Genomic DNA, 24,292 nt, shown 5'->3' on the forward strand with positions numbered 1-24,292 from the left:
AAAACCTGCATTGTACGTGTGGCTAAGAATACTACACATGAGAAGCTAGATAGCTATCTAGGAAACGTAGACCCATATCTATTGTAATCTGCCGAGAAAGGAACAGGAAGCTGCACGCGGGAATAATATCTAGTCGGTGTTGGGAATTAAATAGAGTGCAATTTTTATTGGCTTAAATATGTTGGTGTATGGAAGGCTTCCAAATTAATTAACTTGATGAATTTGCTTTCCTCAAATTCAAAGCCAAATCACAACGTTTATATGCAGTTGTATGATAATTTTTTTTATGGATTTTTCATGTGTCGACGGAATTAAAGTTCTGTGGTTATAAATTAATTCTTTTGGATGGTTTAAAACAGTTTATTCTTTTTATTATTTTATTTTAAATTTATATATAACTACACTCTATTTAAAAGAACATTAAAAATATGTAAAAAATTATATATATAATTAATGTGCAGTACCATCTTTTCCTATACATGTATCAAATTTTCAACTTTATCAGCTATATACATGGAACCCATAGTCTGCCAGCTGGTCAATGCCAAGCAATCCCTTTAATTCACAGAATCAAACAGAAACAAAATCAGAAACTTCCCAGAACCATTCTTAACAAGAACTTCTCCATTTTTTCAAAGATTCTTAGAGATATTCTGATCCTCTCAGAAAGTGAGATCAGATGATATTGTTTACTAATTGGCGAATACTGCCTTGGTATAGGGTTTTTCCCTTTTGCTTTCTTTAGGACAGACTTTTCCCGTACGTACCTGTTCCTGTCTTGGCTTGTAGCTAGTTTCTAGTACTACTACTTTCTAGGTTTCCGGGCCGGAAGCATGGGAAGCAGCAGGCCGGAGAAGGCTTTGGAGGATTCGGTGCCGGCACACGAATTGATCAGTGAGAATACGATATGCGCAGCAGTGGGAAAAGATGTGGAGGAGGGCAAATCGATTCTTTTGTGGGCTTTCCATAACTCTGGAGGAAGGAAGATTTGTATCCTTCACGTTCATCACCCTCCAAATCTGATCCGACATCCTCGTAAGCCAACTATTCACGAATTAATTAATGTACATCTATATATATGTACGTAAATCCATGATAGGCGTACGTACTTGCATAAAATGATGATATGAAACAATCCCATCTCCCATATATGCATGTCTTCGTGATGAATGTATGGAGTGACGTTGATTATTAATTATTCTGTGTTTTGATTATGGTTACTATATATATACGAATTGCACGTTGCATTTCCATAGATCATTCACTGTTGATGATCCCATTGAAAATAAATTTTGGAAAATTGAGAAATTGTCGGCACTAGAGTTTTTTTTTTTATTGCTTTTGCAGTGGGTCCTGCGCAAACTCCAGCAGAGTACGTGAACGAAGCATTGGTAAGAGAATCCCAGGACAAAGAGAGACAAAATATGCACGAGATCCTCCATAAATATGATCATTTTTGTGGCAAAATGGGGGTACGTACAAATCCTTCTTCGATCTTTCTCTTTAATTTACTAAATTCTTTTCACATTCCAATTGTACGTGGAATGGAACTCACAATTGCAAAGCAAGATCTTCACTTTTTACGCATACCACACGTTCACTAAAGTCGATCGACAAGAAGAGGTGAGGAACAAGCTGTTTGAAGTCATGAAAACTCAAATTTGAAAGTTTTTGCCAACTAATTAATCCAAAGAATTCATTTTGAGATCTTGGATTCGGAAAAATTGGCTAAGTTTTTCAAATACAATTGGCATTGCGGTTTTTAAATCTAGGTACGGGCTGAAAGACTACAAACTGAAACGGAAACTATTGAAGAGGGGATTGTGAAACTCATCACTCAGTATGGAGTCAGGAGGCTTCTCATGGGAGCAGCTGCCAAAACGCACTACAAAAGGTACAACTTGCATAACAAATTTTTCAATATCATACGGCCTCATGTTCATTTTCTTGGTGTATGTCGTGTGTATATATACATATATATATATATATATTATATGCACTGTGGATAGATATGATCTGATGGTGATGGTGTATGATGATGCCCACAATTAATTGTGATTCATTTACTGTCTTTTTCCTCGTTTTCACAAGATTTTTATATATATATTGATGAGACAGCCGAAGATCAAGAACAAGTACTTCGGTAGTAAATTTTCTAAAAAAAACTAACAAATAAGTAAATACATAAATTGTTAAATTAAAAAATATTATGTTGGCATGCATGCATATTCAATCTCATTATCCAATTGACTTGTTATAAAGTTGGGTACTAGATCATCAGTCTAGTACTACTTCAAGAGTACATGATGAAACAAGACTTGTAAATTCACTAGACCCTCATTTTGCTAGATACTCCGGAGATAGAAGTGAGACCCTCACAATATAGCCAAACTTTGAACAAGTTCGCTATACATTAGTTGAGTGAAACTTGAGACTTTGAGTTCGCTAGACTTGCGTGAGACACACTTCATGTAGAGAAAACATGATTTTCTCAAGTAAAACAGTACTCTAAAAGGACTAGCTAAGAATATGCATGGTGTTCTTGCACTATGTGTCTTCGACATAGTCTAAACACTAATCTAGAACTAAATTCCAAATAGATGGACCCTTTTTGGTGAGAAATCATTCACCTTTATTGTCAACTCCTTCAGAGAGAGAGTTGCTAATTAAATATTTGACTACAAGCTGCTTATTAATTGGGCTCTATTTATAAAATTATAAGCAAAGATTTTAGGAGGGAAATCAACAACGTTCAGAGTAGAATGGTATGTCATGATGAGTTTGCATGCTAAGGTTTCAAAACAGTGCAATTGAGTAGGTCCCTAGCTAGCTATTTGTAATATTAATGGGTCGCCCTGTTTTTTATGGTTTTTTAGGAATCATTTCATGAATGATATTCAAATTATAAGTAATTACTTATTTTTGGCATATACAGTGTCAGAATTTAGTAATTTGTAATTAATGTAATGCTTAAAAATTAAAACAACTATATATTTAAAGTAATAATCAATAGATAAATAAATCATGAACTGAAAACTGCCAATTTCATATGTTTTTTTCTGGCTTTGGATTAATATTATTAATTTTTAAATGGAATGGAATTTATTAGGGAATTAGTTAAAATCAATCACCTTTGAAATGATTGATTTTGTATCGGTTGACATTGCAGAAACATGATGGACCTCAAGTCTAGAAAAGCAAAATATGTGTGCGAACGAGCACCTGTGTACTGTTTCATACAGTTTATCTGCAAAGGGCATCTTATCCATACCAGGTTAATTAGCTTGATTAACTCCTTCGCTGATTGCTTTTAATTGGGAACAATTTTACACTTGACCCTCCAATAAGCAAACACTTTAAATTAATAAGATGAGTGCTGCAGTTACAAAATAATTATATAAAAAATAATATCACAAACCGATATAGCTTCATATGAGCTGTCAGATCCACTTTACAATAAAAATAATTTTACCATATGACAAACCACATCAAACTATATCAATATATAAAATTACTTTTATATATATAATTTCTTTATAGCTAGAATATTTTCCTTTCATGATAAGGATGCTCTCAAACTTTCAAAAGATTTTAATATCCAAAATTTAAAGAGATTTAATATTAGTCAAGATTGTATTAGATAATTATTTTTACTTATTCTATCCAACATTATTGCGAAGATTTGAATGACAGTACTGTTATTTGTCATTTAAATAAGGCTTTTAAAATATATTTTTTATCTTTAATTTTTTTAAAAAAATTGAAAAATAAAAAAGAAAAAGATCCAAATCACAAAATTTAAAGATGGGAGAGAGGAAAGTGAAATGTCGTTTTAAAAAAGAAAAAGAAATTACCTTTCTACTTAGAGGCAAGTATTAAATATAATGATATCGTAATAATATTAATGATATTAACACAGCTAATTAAAGTGGATACAAATATTTATCTATCCACAAAACTCCAAAAACAATATATGTTGCCCTAAATGTATTTATGGACACTAACATTGCTTGAAATGCTTGAAATTAAATATTGTTTAATTCAAGTACTATATTCGATACAGGAAACCACGTACAGACACAGAAAATGAAGAATCAAGCCTCATGATGTTAAGATCACGATCAGTTCCTTCTGGGAACAATATGAATATTGTGGCTCAAAATGGAAGCTCAAACTTGTTCAGATCACAATCTGTTGCACAAAATCATATAAGGGACAATAGAAATATTGTAAAGAGTTTCTTCAATGCTATGTTCCGAGGAGGCACCAAAGAGCCTTCAAGATCCCTGAAGAGCAGGTCTGAGGCAGAACACAATAGTACTACTTCTGATCATGAATCGGATGTGTTATCATTAAGGAGTCCTTCAGGTTCAAGTCCTTCAACATACTCTCCTAAAGGAGTTCTTGATTTAACTCTAAGTCCATTAGTACTGAAACCAAGTACTCCAATGTGGGAGGGGTTCGAGTTCATGCAGAGTTCTCCATTCTCACCAGGCAGCTCTTCTGTTGTGGACGTTGCATCTTCTAACGAAGCTCGAAGTGTTGCGGTATGTGCAAAAACATAATAAAAATCATTTATGTGGTTATATATAGGAGAATGATTTGTACAGATCTAGGGTAGGTATATATGCAAGTCTCCTGCAGATTTCATTAAAACAGAAAATACTTCTTTTATGGTGGGTTCTTGTTTTTTTTTTTAAATGGTATATATGCATGAAACTTCCACACTCTAAACTTGTATCTAACATTACTCTAATATATATGTAGTAGACTGGTAGTTGTAAAACGAATTTACACTACTTAAAAAAAAAAATTAAGTTCACAACTTTTTAACAGGAGGCCGAAGGCATAGTTAAATTCCAATAGCTATCCTATTCGAAAATATAAATAATATAAGGTAACTTTTTAAACATTAAAATTAGTTAAAATTTTAAAATATTAAAAAATAAAAGAGTTATGACTCTTTATAACTTTATAAAAGATCAAATGAGTTTTTCTACAAACGATGTTAATATTCATCTGAATTGATCCTAGCAGGACAAGAGTTTAGATAATCCACATTATGAGAAACTACAACAAGTGATGGTATATGCGGAAAAATTGACACTCTTGCAGCAAAAAGTAGCAAGAGAGCTTGGTGAGGCTATGAGCAAGGTAAAGCTTTAATTGGTTATTTATCACATCTTGATTGTTACAATAATTCTTAAAACTTCTACCTATATAACTTCTAAAGTTCTAAAATCAGCTGCAAATTGCCTAAAATCCATCACAGGCCCAAGAAGAGTTGATACTCAGAAGAGAAATTGAGGAAGGGAAAGCAAAAGAGAGAGAAATTGAAACGATGAAAAATCAGATAGACCAACTCATGGAAAAGTTCAAGATTTTCCAAGAACGTGAAACATCATTAAAGAATCAAATTGTAGAGTTGCAGATGGAACGGGATAACGCAGTGAAAGAAGCTGAAGAGCTGAGAAATAAACAAGGAGAAAGCTCAAGCTGGAATAATGCTCAGTTTGCTGAGTTCTCACTCTCAGAGATTAAGAAAGCAACTCAAAACTTTCATGAATCCCTGAAAATTGGAGGAGGAGGATATGGAAACATATACAAAGGGTATTTGCACCAAATCGAGGTTGCTATAAAGAGGCTACATTCTCAGAACTTACGTTCTGATTGCGGGCAAGGCCCTCAGAGTTCCAAATGGAGGTATGTAATTCTTTTAAAAGCATTTGAATAAAATGTCAATGGTAGGGAAAGATTGGTTGGTTTTCTAGATTAGCGCATTAGAAAGTTTGCATAAGTTATTAGAAAACATTCTATTGATCTTATCACTTCTTTGTGTATGATTAGGTTCGTGTATTGAGTCGGCTAAGTCATCCGAATCTTGTGAAACTTATTGGATCTTGCCCAGAAGAATTTGCACTCATATATGAGTATCTGCCCAATGGAAGCCTTGAAGATCGACTCAAATGTAGGGGCAAGAGTCCTCCATTGTTATGGAAAACTCGTATTTGTATTGCTGAAGAGTTGTGTTCTGTCCTTGTGTATCTCCATTCCAGTAAACCTCACAGCATCGTACATGGTGATCTAAAACCCTCCAATATCCTCCTTGATGCCAACTTTGTTTCAAAACTTAGCGACTTTGGGATTTGCCGTGTGTTATGCCATGATCAATGTTCAAACAACAACACAACACTATGTCGTATAACTGTCCCAAAGGGCACCCTAGGTTATGTAGATCCTGAGTTCCTTGAAACAGGAAAGCTTACTATGAAGTCAGATGTTTATTCGTTTGGAATCATATTACTACAATTGTTGACGAATCGTTCCGCCATCTCCATAGCAAATGAAGTGAAATATGCCTTAGGTACCATGAGTTTGCAAGCTGTCTTGGATCCATCTGCTGGGGATTGGCCAATTGTGGTTGCACAAAGCTTGGCTGAATTGGCATTGTGGTGTTGTGATAGGAACCAAAAAAACCGGCCAGAACTTGGGTCAGATGTTTTGGGAAAGCTTGAATCAGCGAGGGCCTCATCTTGATGATGATGATCACAACTTGGGTACGATGTTTGTAAAAGTACTGTTGTTGAGTATAAAAAAAAAATAGGCCTTATATTTCAATCACACTTAGTTCATATTTGTATATTTATTTTGTGTAGTTTATTATTTCGTCTATATATACAAGGGTTGTGTAGCTATATATGTTGGTTTTAGAGGCATGGCTGCGCTTTGGTTGAAGGAATTGTACCACTCACCTTCTTTTCGACTATCTTATTCCTCACTTGGCTTTTAACATGTGAATTTGCTTTGTGTGATATTACGGAATTGATTGTTTGTTGTTGTTGTTGTTTGGTGAAAGGTCATGTAAATTGTTTCTCTTAGAGGTAGATTTGGTGCTGCCTATCACAATCACATTATCATTTGTTTGCGGTTGGAAATTAAGCTATGGTGCTATCATTTGTTCCATCTTGCTTTTGTTTGTTGCACCTTGGTTTGTTGGCTTTTGCCCCTGTTCTCTGTGTTTGTGATGCTGTTGGGATACATGGAAGTGCTGGTATCAGCTATAGTTAGTTCAGGTTGAAGTTGAAATTATGTTTTGGAGCTCAAGTAGTTGTAATCGAGTCGAACCGAACTTTGAGTTGTCGAGCACATATTTGTCAGGACTATTCGGAGTAAGTTTCTTGGCTTGGACAGGACATTTAGTCCATGTCGCTACTCCTAGATCCAGAAGAGAATACATTCGATGGAATAATTTCTTCGAGGTATTATCACATTGGATTAGGCCCACTTTTTACATGTCAATGGAATCTTTATGCACAAAACCCCGATTCGGGTAGTCAATCCCAAACCATTTTTTTTTCAGTTCTTCTATATTTAATCATTAGATACAAGTGGCGTACAATCGTCAATGCCATGTCAGATGCATATTATTATTTTTTTCCTTTCTCTAAATGCACATGTTCTTTCTCATCAGCTCTCTCTCTCATCAGCGCTCTCTCTCTCATCAACTATATCTATCTCTCGCTCCTTGGGTCGTTCGGGTCGTCTCTCTCTCATCAGCTCGGTTTCTCTCTCATCAGCTCTCTCTCACAGCTCGGTAGTATTTCGAATTCAAAGGGTTTGGAATGAGTAGTTTCCATGTCAGCCTCATTTACACGCCGTTTTCACCAGACGCTTGTAACAAGCTTTTTTTTTTTTTTTTTTTTTTTTTTTTTTGGTTTTTCCCTTATATGAGATAATCACCATACCTCAAAAAATTTAAAAAAAGTGGGTTGCCAACCTTGGGCCTGAATTGGATTGGTAGTAAAAGTGGTCGGTGCTATCCTCATTTGTAATAAAAATAAAAGAGTTACCCTTTACTCGAAAAAGTGGGCCTTAAGAGAGAAAATGGTGGCTTCGAGGGCCACCTAATTAAGGAGCCACGACCGTGGATCCTTCTGGGTGTCTTTTTTTTTTTTTTTTTTTTCCCTTAGTAGAAAGCTATTTGAACCATGATATTTATATTGTAACTAAGAAGTAACGATAAGAATAAAGATCTTCAATGATCAAACTCTAAGATTTAAAATGAGAGAGATATATATATGAAGAAGACTTTATAGTATTTATTATCTATTCGTTGCTGCTCTAGAAACTTATTCAGGTAGCTATATCATAAATATTGTAAAGTCCACCTCATACGTTAGTCTTTTTCCTATTCTAGATTTTAAAATTCGATAAAAACTCTTAGGAATCCAACTCCTAATGATGGATAATATTGTGAGATTTAGATATGTTTGAATGTTGAGATGAATTGAGTTCTTTATGAATAATATTGAGTTGAGATGATGGAGTGAGTTTTGTGGGCCTCACCTAAGATGAGTTTAAATGTGCTTGGATATTAAGATGAGTTTAGATATATTTATGAAAAGTTAAAAAAGGTTGTGGGTCTCGCCTGTAAAGAGGTATTGAGTTAAAAAAAATTGTAGGTCCCACCTGTAAAGAAGTTTTAAATTGAGATGAGTTTAGTGATTTGAGAATTGAAAGTTTGGATTATAGACTCACCTTAAAATTATACTGAACTGAGTTGATCTCAATTCAATCCAAGTTCCAAACAGGCCTTTAACTTTTCAATTTGATTTAGAAGTAACCCTAACAAAAAAAGATTTATAGATCGAGTACGTTGTCATGAGTATAATTCAAGTTTTCTGATACACTATCACAAAACCCAGCTTTTCCACCATTTTTCACTCTAAATCATCAAAACCCAACCATTTTCATTCTCAATCTCCAAAGCCTAAAGTGTGTGCTCATTTAAAGTTTGTAGTAGTTTCATCCTCATTTTGTAATTTCTCTAAAGGGGATAAAATATCACAAACACAGCTCATCAAATGGCCCCTTTTAAAAGACAACAACAAGAGAGAGAAATGGGAGACAATGAGAGGATAAGGGAAAAGAAGCTGTTAGAGGAAAAGGAGGAAGAGATGGAAAGGAAAACAAAAATGAGAAAGTGGAGAAAATAGAGGAGGTCAAACTGGCGAGGAAAAATGTTGTCATCCCTCACCACTACTGAGGGGTACGCAGAAGGAGGGATCGATCAGATAAAAGGGAGGCCAGACGATGCCAGGGCTTCTTCTTCGACTTCTTCAACACCTCCTTCAATCTCACAAGGAGAGCTCCAGTGAGAAAGTCTCATCCAGCAAATAAATCTTTAGCTTCCATTATACAGTAAGAAATGAGAGAACATGAGAGACTGTAAAGTACTCATATTATAGTGAATTTTCTCTTCAAACGACCCGTGGACGTAGGCTCAAAGCCGAACCACATAAATCTGTGTGTCTCTTTCTCCATTTATTTTTCTTGCATTTATTTCATATTCACTGCTATAGATATATGTACGAACACCGTATAGCCGCCTTGGACCGCTACCGGAAGCTCCAAACCATGCCGATCGAGGTCCGAATAGCCATAGGGGCCTGGAAATGACTCTTTCTATGATTTGACATTTTTTTTTTATTTGGGGCTTTGATTTGCAAATTCATTCTCACAAGTATTCCTTCTAAAACAAATTTGGATTGCTTAAAATTTCTACTAGAATTCTACGATCTAAAATGAGAGCATTATGGTTGTCTTAGTGAAATTTTATGCCAATATTAACTACTCAATAAGTATTGTTGAATCCACTTTATATATCTATCTCTTTCATTTCTATGTCATATTTTGAATCAAAACTTTAGAAGATCTAAATTTTAAAAAAAAAATAACTTCTTTATTGCTTAAACTTAGCATAAGATGATTGGGATATCGATATAATATATGCCATGTTCACTACAACTTTCTTTTGCTCCAGCGATTTAGGAAGCAATTACTTTTGGAAACCGTTTATTTTGGGTCTCTAAGGTGAGAGGAACTCTTTGCCAAGAGCTCTCTCTCTCTCTTTCACTGTCGTGAGGGTTATTGTATGCTTTTGGGCAAGTTTTTTTCTGGATTAAGTTTGGATAAACGACAAATGTTCTTCTAATGGCTAATGATTTATCCTACTTGTGTTGCAATTTGTCTTTGACGAAGGAGGAACGAAGTGGCCTAGTTATTCCAGAAGAGGCGATTGCGGATACTTTGTATAAAAGTCACTATTGTCTGCTTGGTAAATTATTCAGTGATAAAATTATGCATAAGAATATCATCCAGACCACTATGTGCAAAGTGTGGCGACTCTCAGATGATGTGTCTTTTACTGTTATTGAATCCAATCTCTTCCTTATTGAATTTGCTAATGTTACTGATCGTGATAAGGTTTTAACTGGGCTATCCATGGCTGTTTGACAGAATTTTATTTAGTATTCACACTTTTGAAGGTCTTACTTCTCCAAAAGATGACGACTTTATCTTGGTTTCTTTTTTTTATTCAACTTCACGATTTACCTCTGGGTTGTATTAATCAAACTGTTGGGGAACAAATTGGCTCTATGGCTGGGATTATTCAACCGGTTGATGTCGATGAAAGTGGTACTAGCTAGGGTAAGTATCTACAGGTTAAAGTTCTTTTAGTTGTAACCCAACATTTATCTCAATGAATAATTGTGATCATACAAGGAAATTCCATATGGATTCCCTTTCAATATGAACTGTAACCACAAATCTACTTTCGCTGTGGAGTTATTTATGATGCAAGAAAGTATTGACAATGTGGGAATTGGTGGTGGTTTAGCATTTTTTTGGGATGATAATCTTGATGTTAGTTTTATTAATTATTCTTTACGACATATTCATGTTCGAGTTGCACATCACAACAATAGCCCCAGTTGGTTTTTTGCTGGTTTTTATGGTTATCCAATTACTAGTAATAGAATGGAGGGTTGGGACTTACTAAGATTTTTAAGTCAAGATATTTCTTCCCCTTGGATTGTCATGGGTGATTTTAACAAAATCTTGTAATTCTCTAATAAGAAAGGTGGAGCCAGAAGATTTATGAAACAGTTTCAGCATTCTTTATTTGATAGTGGTTTGTGTGATATGGGTTATAAGGGCTCTAGATTTACATGGTGCAATAATAGAATGGATGATAATTTTACATTAGAGAGGCTGGATAGAAGTCTTGCTAATAATGAGTGGCTTAACTTATTTGGAAGAACTCCTGCACAAATTCTGCCAAACTCTTGTTCAAATCATGCTCCTATTTTATGTTACTTTTCAGTTTATGTTCATGCTTCTTCTTTTCAAAGGAAACTATGAAGATTTGAAGCTAGTTGGAATATGGATGTTGATTGTAAGGAAGTTATTAAACGTGGTTGGAATATTGGTATTTCATCTCGTGATAATTTAGCAGACTTAATAATTCATTACAAAATTGTTGAGTAGCTTTGCAAGGGTGGAGTAAAAATAGGTGGAGTAAAAATAGAATGATTAATTAAAGGAAAGACCTGCAGAAAATAGATGCAAGGATGGAGGCTCTACAGAATGTATGTACTAAGGTATATTGGAATTAATTGAAGGTATTGCCGGTAGTGAGGAATCTATTATTGGAGAAGGATGATAGTAGGTGAAAGCATAGGGCTAAGGTTAATTGGCTTAGGTTTGGTGATAGAAACACCAAGTTTTATCCTTCATGTATGAACCAGAGGAGAAGTATTAACTTTATAAAGGAAATTGAATCAGAATCTGGGAGGCTTTTGCAAGATGATAATGACATCAAAGCTGTTTTTACTCAATATTTCTCTACTCATTTTACTTCATCAAATCTTGAGGGTGCTTCTACTTGTTTATCAATTTTGGAAGAGATGGTGATAGCTTATATGAATTCTATTTTGCTTAAGCCTTTCACATATAATGATGTTAAGCAGGCTCTTTTTCAAATGTCTCCTTATAAATCACAAGCCCGGATGGTTATTCTGCCTCTTTTTTTCCAAATCCATTAGAAAACTATTAGAGCTAAGGTGTGTAATATGGTGCTAAAATTTCTGAATGTACTTCTCTAACCTCTATTAATATGACCTATATAACCCTTATTCCTAAGCTTAAAAAGCCTACTAAAGTGATAGATTTTTGCCCTATCAGGTTGTGTAATGTAGTATATAAATTTAACATAAAAGAAATCACTACAAAGTTTTGAAGTTAATTACATAAAATTAATTTATGAATTTATAAATATTTTAACTCACTGGAAATCATAATATATAATATATACACATTTTTATATTTTGAAAATGATAATAAAGTAATAGAAAAAAATATTTATTACTTTAATGGAAAAAATATATTCAGAAATCCATACTAATAAAAAAATTAATTGAAAAATTTCCGTTCAAACAAATTTTTCCGAAAAAAATAAATTAATTTTCTGTCAATATTATTATTCGAACAGATTATATGCTATTGGAACAGACATTAATTCCATAGTCGAATCTATTTTGTTCCGTTTGAATGGTTTTTTTTTTTTTAGACGATTTTGTTCGTCACAAAATTTCTTGTTGGAATGGATATTTTTACATTCAAACGAATTTAGTAGCTCAGACATTTTTGGAGACGAAATGTAAATTTTGTTTCCAAAAATAACTTTTAGAGATGAAATTTCATTCGTCCCTAACAAATTTTGTCTCTAAAAATCAAATTTCTTGTAGTGACATGTGCAGTGCAGTAGTCATGCTTCATCATCAGGAACAGTACACTATTGAGCTAGACTTTAATTTATCAAGTGGCAACATGATAAGGTTTTTCTATCTTAGGATTAACGTGCATATATGCCTACAGCTGCGTTTAATCAGAAATAAGAAAATTTCCATTATTAATGACAATTGTCAACAAATCCCGATCGGAAAACTTCTTGTGATATATAAAAGAGAGGGATTCAAATCTTACAGTACGCCTAAAAATTCGTTCATGCATCGATCTTGACGATGACCGTACGTAATAATTAAATGATATTGGATGTACAATTAATTAAGGATTTTAAACTATAAGAAAAAGTCGTTTTTACGGTTAAGAAAATTGACGCCGTCAATTATAATTCGAATTTAGGATATATTAATGATTAATACGTACCACGTGTTTATTAGGTTGGGAACATATATATACATATAAGATATATGGTACTGATCGGTTTGTTTTTGTTGGTCAATATATATATAATTAATCTTTGGAATTGAACGGTTAATTTAATCCCCTAATTACGTTATGGCGGTGGCTGTGAAATGCTTATTATTTTATTTATAATTAACCTTAATTTGTATGGTACTCATGGGACCTCATGATTCAATGGATGTTCTTTCATTTAAAATATGTAGAATAGTACTACTCTGCCCATGATGATATTGTACTCATGTGTGATAGTGACAAGAAAATTAATTTAAGTAGTTGGATGTTGGGAAAGGTCCAAAAGAGGAAATCAGAGATTAATACGTTCATTCCAAATACTTTTGTTGGAGAGTCACGCCGGTGCTAGAAGTTAGAGTAGTTGTATGATCATTTTTTCATGGACTTTTCATTTGTCGACGGAGTTAAAGATCTGTGGTTATAAATTAATTCTTTTGCAGGGTTTAAAACAGTTTATTCTTTTTATTATTTTATTTTAAATTTATATATAACTACACTTTATTTAAAAGAACATTAAAAAAATGTAAAAAAAAGATATATAATTAATTAATGTGCAGTACCATCTTTTCCTAAACATATATCAAATTAATTTTTCAACTTTATCAGCTATATACAAGGAACCCATGGTCTGCCAGCTGGTCAATGCCAAGCAATCGCTTTAATTCACAGAATCAAACAAAATAGAAATCAGAAACTTCCCAGAACCTTCTTACCAAGAACTTTTCCATTTTTTCAAAGATTCTTAGAGATATTCTGGTCTTCTCAGAAAGTTTCAAAGATTCTTAGAGATATTCTGGTCTTCTCAGAAAGTGACATCAGATGATATTGTTTACTAATTGGCGAATAAGTACCTGTAAATTAAGAATAGTTCTTCTGTATGCAACCGCCGGGCAGAAACCCGTCAGCTGCTAATTTATTAAAAAAAAAAAAAAAAAACTCAAACCGAGTGAGTGAAATATGCTGGAGAAGTGGAGGGAAAGCAAAAACAAAAAGTGAACCTCCGATTTGTTTTCTCTGAACCAAGAGTTCGTGGTCGCCACCGTGGACCAGACTGGTCTCGCCCTCGTCGCCTTCTTTACGGCTCCGAAAGCACACTGGTCACTGAGTGAGGAGGTGAGCAAAGTTACGTTCATGAAACTTTATGGATTACTCTCTCCTCCGCTTAAAATCAATGCCAAATAGAAAAGGTAAGGAAATTGTTCCTACATAATTTCCAGGTGGAAAAGCTTTCAGAAGTGTATGCATCACTTTACCAGGATTTAGTTCAAATGCTCGGGAAGAGTGTTTATTTCTCAGACTTGGATTTTCTTTTTTGCACTGCATTGTTTGTTTTTACTTCTTCGTGTTCGTCGAAGATAATGTTTGTTGAAGCTTGACACACTCCTTTTGTATCTGTTTTATACGTTTAATGCAATCTCGATAACCCAAAAAATAAATGCCAGTATTTGACACAAGGGACAAGGGTTACAAATGGTCCTGCAGAATTATTTGGATACGCACCTAAACCTAGAGAGTTCATAAAATCACGTGAAGTCGTGAGTATTTTCCAAAACAAACCACTTCAGGCTTCGTTCCAACCTCAATGTATGCAATGCGAAGTGAAGTTTATGTTGCCTATCCAACCTGATTTCGAACCGCCTTATATACTTGCTTGTTGTAATGTTGGAGCTTGTACCCGAGCTCTTGCATTTTACCTGTTTGATAAGGTGCGTGAAAGAAATATTAGCAACCAATGCTAGAGCAGAACACTCTCGTCTTACTTCAAAAAATTAGTTGACTTGTATTTTCATTATTTGGAAAGTAAAAAGATGTTAAACTCAACACTTGATTCTAATATTGCTGACAAATCAAATATAGTTGCAAAAAGTGGTTGCAATGCTTATAAAAACATGTGATTGCAATGCACCACTAGCTCCAGTTCTCTGAACCAAGAACTCTGTTTTTATAGCTTTATCATGGTATCAGTCGGCCATTAGGACCAGCTAGCTATACCTCTAAATTTAGCATCCTCCTCTAGGTAGGAACTCTTTAGTTGGAGTCAAAAAGTTTTCCATTTCTTACTTAGAGTTTAAGGTTGGTATTGTTTAACAATAAAACTCCTTATTTTAGCTAAACCTTTTCTTTCCCTTCCTTTCCAAGGTGCTTGGTACGAGATAAAGTAGTTGCCTGCAGAAAGAAAGATTTAGAAATAAGAGATTTGAAGGAAACGATTGTGAAACTCAGTAGCTACGGCAGGCAGTTGGAGAAGCAAAAAACAGAACTTATACAAAAGGTGAAGTCACAGGTAAGTGCATTTGGCCTTTAATTCAAGCCGTGCATTTATTGCTTTGTAGTAATTAATTGGATAGTTTATTTTTGCCAAACTAATGGGTGGATAAATAAATGAACAGAGTCAGTGTCTCAAAGTCAAGAAAGCGTAAGTGGATCGAAACTATAACGGTATTTTAATGATCATATTAGTCGACAGTACATTAATATGAGTTAATATTTTTTACAAATGCAATTTAGATTTGATGGATCACAACCACGACAATGATATGATCATCGTGGGTATGTATATTTTTTGATTTAATGACTAATTCTTGTTTGCTGAGAAGACTTATATGTAGATTGAATCGCTACCATCCTGATTTAGGTCTAATTCACAAGCATTGGAAGTTGCATATTTGGTCTCTCGCTTCACTCTATCAGGCCAAGTCGGATAATCTTTTAAATTTCAGTGTCAAGTTTGTTTTGGTTTAATGTGCAGTAGTTGTTTATATTCTGCATGGTACTTCTGCATGCACCAACTACTACATGTAAAAAGATAAATAAATGGCAGCTACCCATAACGTGGATATATATATATATATATATATATATATATATATATATTGTTGTTGGTTGGATAATATTCTTGGTAAATGGCAGCTACCCATAACGTATATATATCTATCTATATAAATATTGTGGTTGGTTGGATAATATTCTGGGTAAATGGGAATTAAACAATCTCAATGTTTGAAAGCAGCAATAATTTTACCACCAATAAAGTTGCCTATATTGATTTTATTGATGGCATATATTGTTTGGTTATTTAGTGGTTTGTTCGGTATTTGAGGTAGCTTTTATTGATTGTGTTGACAGATAAGTTTTTATTGATTGTGTTGACAGATAAGTAAGCATGAAGACTGGAAGCAGTCACCTAAACCCAAGGAGTTTTGAGTCCTTGATGAGCCAAAGTAGCATACAGCTGGGAGTCATGGCTTGTATTCTGATGCCTACCAAGCAGTTTTTTTCCCTTCAAGAATTATGGCTATGTATTTGATCTATCTTAAAATGTATACTGACTTATGCAATCTTAGAACTGTAGGTTCATATAGTGTGAAGAACTTCTCCAGGACATCTATGTATGAATGCAGTTGGTTTTATTTTTGGCTTTGATTTGTAATGGGACATTACATGGGAAATTACATGGGAAATTACAGTTGGTTTTACGTCTATGCACCTGTACGTTACATGGGAAATTACTCCAGAGATTTCATTACTACGTAGACAGTAAACACAAAGAGATAGTTTGTCACAGTACTCCATATATTCAGCTTGTACATGGCTTTGATTTTTCAAAACTAACAATAAACGAAAAATAACAGTAAAAGAAAACAGGTTTCACAAATAATTTACAAACTAACAATAACGTCCCATTTTTACACAGGTTTCACAAATTATTTACAAAACAAGTTCACAAGATGAGCAAAACAAAAAACAAACCCAAATACCTAGTTATATAAACCAGCCAAAATGAACCTCTACATGGATTAATGATCTAATCCAACAAAAGGACTTTTTACATGAAATTTATCCGAACCAAGCGAATATTATTACAAAGGTGACAACTCAATACAAACACAATAACTTTCGCTTTTCCTTTCTTAGATTCTTCACCATCTCTCTCACTTTATCTTCCCTTTTGCGAACGGCATACTCGCGCTTTAATACATCATCTCACGTCTTCGAAACCTTATTCTCTCTTGATAAAATGTTCTCCTCTAGCAACTGAAATATATCCGCCCATACAAAGAATTCACACATCACATCTCCCTGCACACAGTATAAACTCCCAAGTTAATTATGACATCATCATTATTGGGATGATGCCATGCGTGATTCTAAAAAACCAAGCCATGGATCCCTTGTATTAGTCAATGCATATTTAAAATTGATAAGCAAAGCCAATAACCTAGCCCTAAAATAATACGTTAGGGCGTTTTTTCTTTCATTTTCTCTAAACATATTTGTTCTGCAGTACACTAGCATATCAGGATAAAAAACAAATGAAGATAAATACAGCCAAAACAAGGAAAACATACTTCTTCACAAATTATTATTAACTACACAAACAAACAAAGTCATTTATCATTGAAACTGAGTGAAGTCAGGCCATCATTAAAGAAGCGTCGAAGAAACAAGAGTGGGATACGGAACTAAAATGAACTTACTTAGGAACTTAAAAACTAAATCACCATTATGAGATCCCCCCCCCCCCCCCCCCCCAACAAACACAGACAAAAAAGTCCAACAAAGTCTATACCCATTTTTAGAAGTCTTAGTGGGGTTTATTGATAGAAATTATAATGACTTCACAATATTTAGGATCACCATATTGATTGAGTCACTCAAGTGCACATCAAGGTCTGTATTCTGAATTTTATTAAAAATAAAGGTGCGTGTTTTGAATGTTGTTCTCCCATAGAAGTTTGGGGCAATGAAGATAAGGCACTTGATTTTCATAAAAAACTAAGGACAGCTATAAATTCAAGAATGCGCTAGAAATATTTAATAAGGGATATGCACATAAAGAGAGAATGAAGATGTCATATTAGTTCAACCCGATCCAAACCAAAAATATTTAATACATGATACTATTAGTTCAACCCGATCCAAACCTATTAGTCAACCCTAATCCAACCCATAAATATTTTAGGGCTAGGGTGTTGTCTACAATATCTAAGGATCTTGAACCCAATTCCACAATTGGTAGAGAAAATATCCACCTCCAAAAATTTAGAAAACCCCCCTCCCCCTTACCAATTATTGTAAAATGTTATATAACACATCTCTACCTCTTAAGAATTATAAATATTAAACACATTTTTTTAAATATTATGAAGTTCATAAGTTTATATTTATGCTAAAATTCAAAACTCAAATCTCAAAGTTTTATGAAAAAGAATGTGATTCATTGCTAAAAAAATACATTTTTTCCATGGGAATCCTACATTTACCTATTTTTTTTTTTTAAAGAAAGTGTTCGACACTTGCACACAAGTACTTTGTCTAAAATGGGGCAGGCTGCAAGGACGTCAAATAATGCAATTTTTTTTCGTTTTCCAAGTTATTTTCATGCTTTATATATGCTGAGGCTGAAACCAAGTGCATGCATAGTACTAGGAGTACTCAAACTTTAGTTGAAAGTTTGCTTAACTTAGGGTGGGATCAGGTTAATCATTTAGGGTTGAAGTAAGTCACATGACAGCTAGGTAAAGATATTAAAAAGTTGAAGAGGGTTTAAGCCTAATGGAATTAAAAAAAAAAAAAAAGAAAAGGAAAGAGAATAATATTGGTAGATGCCGATGAAGAGTTTGAGTGAAATGCCCATATTCTAGTACTATTTATAAGTTGGTAGATAAAACATCAATTATCATGGATGATGTGATCACCCATTATATAAAGTTACTAAAACGTTTGTGAATAAACAGACTTGCAAATAATTTTTTTTTTTAAATAAGTATATATATGAGTACTACCTCTTCTTGAATAAGATTACTTGCCTCTCGAGCACTATGAGATTAATACTTGCAACAGAGTGAACACTAAAGTAACGCAAAAACTGATATACAAATAAAAAGTCCAACAAAGTCAATCCACTACTTCTAATTTTTCTTATGATTCTTCACAGGGATTTAAAGTGAAGTTCTTAATCGGACCTCAAAAATAGAAAAGAAAATATAACAATCAGAGAACTAAACTAATTTTGAAAATCGGCCTGATTGATGATTATGCCAAATTATTTGGGGTTAGTGTTACGGGTTAGGGTTACGGGTTAGGGTTAGTGTTACGGGTTAGGGTTACGGGTTAGGGTTAGGGTTAGGGATTCAATGCTCTGCGGGCTTCACATTTCAGATCTGGTGTTCGAAAACGACAGCGCTTCCTGGGTTCAAATATGTGGTAAGACCCTGAGATAGCAGGGTTTGTGTGTGTTGGGTTCGAGGAGTAGAGGAGTAGAAGTGCCTACCTGCTCCGTAGGGCTTCGGATTGCTGATATGGTGGAGAAGACGAACTGGCTTCGTGGCTCTGTTGGAGAAGACGAAGTGGGTTCGTGGAACTGGTGGATGGGAATGGGGAGAAGAGGGTGCCGGCTTACTAGTTTCGATGCTGACCGAACCAGTGCAGAGGAAGACGATGCGATGGGATTGGGGAGGATGGGAATGGGGAAGAGGGAAGAAATCGAGCGGGAGGATGGGAATGTGAAATGTGAAAATTCTAATTAGGCAGGAAAACAAATTCCCATCCTCAAGTTGCAAACAACGCCGTTACCGCCACGTAGGACACGGTTCCGCAACCGGTTCCCCAAACCGGTTGTAAGTGGAATTTTTGAATTAAGAAAGATGATCAAGAGCGAGAGGTTGTGGATCGGAAGTTCAGATCAAACAGTTTCTACAACGTACACAAGGGGCCGGAGCAACTCTACTAGTACTGCCTCGGAATAGGGCTTTTTTCCTTTTGCTTTCTTTAGGACAGACTTTTCCCGTACGTACCTCTTGATCCTGTCTTGGCTTGTAGCTAGTTTCTAGTACTTCTACTTTCCAGGTTTCCGGGCCGGAAGCATGGGAAGCAGCAGGCCGGAGAAGGCTTTGGAGGATTCGGTGCCGGCACACGAATTGATCAGTGAGAATACGATATGCGCAGCAGTGGGAAAAGATGTGGAGGAGGGCAAATCGATTCTTTTGTGGGCGTTCCATAACTCTGGAGGAAGGAAGATTTGTATCCTTCACGTTCATCACCCTCCAAATCTGATCCGACATACTCGTAAGCCAACTATTCACGAATTAATTAATGTACATCTATATATATGTACGTACATCCATGATAGGCGTACGACGTACTTGCATAAAATGATGATATGAAACAATCCCATCTCCCATATATGCATGTCTTCGTGATGAATGTATGGAGTGACGTTGATTATTAATTATTCTGTGTTTTGATTATGGTTACTATATATATACGAATTGCACGTTGCATTTCCATAGATCATTCACTGTTGATGATCCCATTGAAAATAAATTTTGGAAAATTGAGAAATTGTCGGCACTAGAGTTTTTTTTTATTGCTTTTGCAGTGGGTCCTGCGGAAACTCCAGCAGAGTACGTGAACGAAGCATTGGTAAGAGAATCCCAGGACAAAGAGAGACTAAATATGCACGAGATCCTCCATAAATATGATCATTTTTGTGGCAAAATGGGGGTACGTACAAATCCTTCTTCGATCTTTCTCTTTAATTTACTAAATTCTTTTCACATTCCAATTGTACGTGGAATGGAACTCACAATTGCAAAGCAAGATCTTCACTTTTTACGCATACCACACGTTCACTAAAGTCGATCGACAAGAAGAAGTGAGGAACAAGCTGTTTGAAGTCATGAAAACTCAAATTTGAAAGCTTTTGCCAACTAATTAATCCAAAGAATTCATTTTGAGATCTTGGATTCGGAAAAATTGGCTAAGTTTTTCAAATACAATTGGCATTGCGGTTTTTAAATCTAGGTACGGGCTGAAAGACTACAAACTGAAACGGAAAGTACTATTGAAGAGGGGATTGTGAAACTGATCACTCAGTATGGAGTCAGGAGGCTTGTCATGGGAGCAGCTGCCGAAAGACACTACAAAAGGTACAACTTGCATAACAAATTTTTCAATATCATACGGCCTCATGTTCATTTTCTTGGTGTATGTCACGTGTATATACATCTATATATATATATTATATGCACTGTGGATAGATATGATCTGATGGTGATGGTGTATGATGATGCCCACAATTAATTGTGATTCATTTACTGTCTTTTTCCTCGTTTTCACAAGAATTTTATATATATATTGATGAGACAGCCGAAGATCAAGAACAAGTATTTATAAAATTATAAGCAAAGATTTTAGGAGTGAAATCAGCAACGTTCAGGTACAGTAGAATGGTATGTCAGTGCAATTGAGTAGGTCCCTAGCTAGCTACTTATAATATTAATGGGTCGCCCTATTTTTTATGGTTTTTTAGGAATCATTTCATGAATGATATTCAAATTATAAGTAATTACTTATTATTGGTATATATATATATATATATATATATATATATAGAGTACTGTCAGAATTTAGTAATTAATTGTAAAGTAATGCTTAAAACTTAAAACAACTATTTAAAGTAGTAATCAATAGATAAATAAATCATGAACTGAAAAGTGCCAATTTCACATGTTTTTTCTGGCTTTGGATTAATATTATTAATTTTTAAATGGATTGAAATTTATTAGGAAATTAGTTAAAATCCAATCACCTTTGAAATGATTGATTTTGTATTGGTTGACATTGCAGAAACATGATGGACCTCAAGTCTAGAAAAGCAAAATATGTGTGCGAACGAGCACTTGTGTACTGTACGTGTTTCATACAGTTTATCTGCAAAGGGCATCTTATCCATACCAGCTTAATTAGCTTGATTAACTCCTTCGCTGATTGCTTTTTGGGAACAATTTTACACTTGACCCTCCAAATAGCAAACACTTTAAATTATTTTTTTGGCGCCAGAGTAGACCTTTGTGACCCTTTCTCCTACTCAGCCCTCTCCAGCACCCTTTTTGTTATGTCTCCCTTTATTTCTAATCTCTTGACGACATTGCAACCCTCACATCCTCCAAACACTAAGGAGTAATCTCTATTTCCATCGAGTGTGTCCCTCTCGCTGTCATGGTGCTAGAATGTAGCCCAAAGGTCACCAGCATGATCTGCGACAGCCAACAAAGCATCGGCCCTCCCAATGAATCGTCGTGCCTTACCGTGTCTCCCAGTGCCCTTCCACATTCGTCATTCTCAGCTCTAGGTCTCCAACATAGACATTGCAGCAAACTCCCCCAGACCTCACCGACAAGGTGGTCAACGACATCTCTATTCGCAGTGCCGGCGGCGTCGTGGGCCCAAAAGTGGATGAAGATCCCACTTCAAATTGGGAAGCCCTTTGGGCCTGATTGGGCATAAGCCCAATCCATTTCAGGCACCATCCCGTTTTGGGTGAGCAAGATAGGCCTGTACAACCCAAGCCCAAGCCAAGTTTGGCTTTCCTGTATCAGTCCTTAACCCAAACCCATCTTTGTTTTTAGCACCTTGGCCTAAGCCTAGGCCCAAATCAGAATTCAAGCCCTTGTCCACTCTACTTATCAAATCTTCTACAGCCTTCTTTAGTAAACGTATCTCCCCTTTCACAACCGTGATTTTCTCCTTCCAAATAGTACCCTCTGCTCCTCACTTTCGACTAGGCAGACATCAGACAAGCCTCCACCACCTCTTTCATGTATAGCACAACGACAATATCTCTCTGGTTGTACACTCCCCGTCTACCATTTCTTTTTGTCATTTTCTCCTTGTTGTAGCGCCAAGCTTTGACTTGTACCATGTACCGCCACCCTTCTTCCTTCACCACCGCCCATAGCCACCTTTGCGTACGTTTTGGTCTATCTTCCCATCTCCTTCCCCTTGCCATCTCCCCGAGTCACCATAGGGACCTTATATGCTAATGAAAGGGACAAAGCATGTTTTATCTCCTTAGAAATGCTTTTCCAACCCTTGCCTTTCATCCCTTCCGGTATCACTATTAGTCCTCGACGTCCTCTATCACCATAATCAGTGATTTCCAAGTAGTGTCCAATAGCATTGGCCCGTCAATGAGCAACCAATGTCGTAGTCCCAATGCGATATGCCTTGAAAAAATCTTTCCTTCCCTCCGATAGTGCGCACTTTTCCATTGTGTTTGCTATCCAACATGCGCTGGCTTGGCTGAAAACAATCACCTTATCATACGGCCTCATGTTCATTTTCTTGGTGTATGTCACGTGTATATACATATATATATATATATATATATATTATATGCACTGTGGATAGATATGATCTGATGGTGATGGTGTATGATGATGCCCACAATTAATTGTGATTCATTTACTGTCTTTTTCCTCGTTTTCACAAGAATTTTATATATATATTGATGAGACAACCGAAGATCAAGAACAAGTATTTATAAAATTATAAGCAAAGATTTTAGGAGTGAAATCAGCAACGTTCAGGTACAGTAGAATGGTATGTCAGTGCAATTGAGTAGGTCCCTAGCTAGCTACTTATAATATTAATGGGTCGCCCTATTTTTTATTGTTTTTTAGGAATCATTTCATGAATGATATTCAAATTATAAGTAATTACTTATTATTGGTATATATATATATATATATATATATATATACAGTACTGTCAGAATTTAGTAATTAATTGTAAAGTAATGCTTAAAACTTAAAACAACTATTTAAAGTAGTAATCAATAGATAAATAAATCATGAACTGAAAAGTGCCAATTTCACATGTTTTTTTTGGCTTTGGATTAATATTATTAATTTTTAAATGGAATGAAATTTATTAGGGAATTAGTTAAAATCCAATCACCTTTGAAATGATTGATTTTGTATTGGTTGACATTGCAGAAACATGATGGACCTCAAGTCTAGAAAAGCAAAATATGTGTGCGAACGAGCACTTGTGTACTGTACGTGTTTCATACAGTTTATCTGCAAAGGGCATCTTATCCATACCAGCTTAATTAGCTTGATTAACTCCTTCGCTGATTGCTTTTTGGGAACAATTTTACACTTGACCCTCCAAATAGCAAACACTTTAAATTATTTTTTTGGCGCCAGAGTAGACCTTTGTGACCCTTTCTCCTACTCAGCCCTCTCCAGCACCCTTTTTGTTATGTCTCCCTTTATTTCTAATCTCTTGACGACATTGCAACCCTCACATCCTCCAAACACTAAGGAATAATCTCTATTTCCATCGAGTGTGTCCGTCTCGCTGTCATGGTGCTAGAATGTAGCCCAAAGGTCACCAGCATGATCTGCGACAGCCAACAAAGCATCGGCCCTCCCAATGAATC

General features: G+C 35.1%; 1 protein-coding gene and 1 long non-coding RNA gene across 2 annotated transcripts in view; both read left to right on the forward strand.

Annotated features, from left to right (window-relative positions):
- Positions 1 to 699: 699 nt before the first annotated feature.
- The window catches only part of LOC121268452 (U-box domain-containing protein 33-like), a 28,169-nt gene continuing 4,576 nt past the window's right edge, over positions 700 to 24,292 (forward strand). The window contains 5 exon segments of the mRNA XM_041172744.1: positions 700 to 1,035; positions 1,348 to 1,472; positions 1,773 to 1,894; positions 3,170 to 3,274; positions 4,064 to 4,114. Of these exon segments, the coding sequence (XP_041028678.1) occupies positions 834 to 1,035; positions 1,348 to 1,472; positions 1,773 to 1,894; positions 3,170 to 3,274; positions 4,064 to 4,114 (605 nt within the window). The 5' untranslated portion in view covers positions 700 to 833.
- On the forward strand, positions 13,968 to 17,785 carry LOC121268474. Its single transcript, XR_005941165.1, has 3 exons — positions 13,968 to 14,184; positions 14,345 to 14,406; positions 17,765 to 17,785. It is a non-coding gene; the product is annotated as an uncharacterized LOC121268474 (long non-coding RNA).

The sequence above is a fragment of the Juglans microcarpa x Juglans regia genome, chromosome 1D (genome assembly GCF_004785595.1).
Source record: "Juglans microcarpa x Juglans regia isolate MS1-56 chromosome 1D, Jm3101_v1.0, whole genome shotgun sequence".
Lineage (NCBI taxonomy): Eukaryota > Viridiplantae > Streptophyta > Magnoliopsida > Fagales > Juglandaceae > Juglans > Juglans microcarpa x Juglans regia.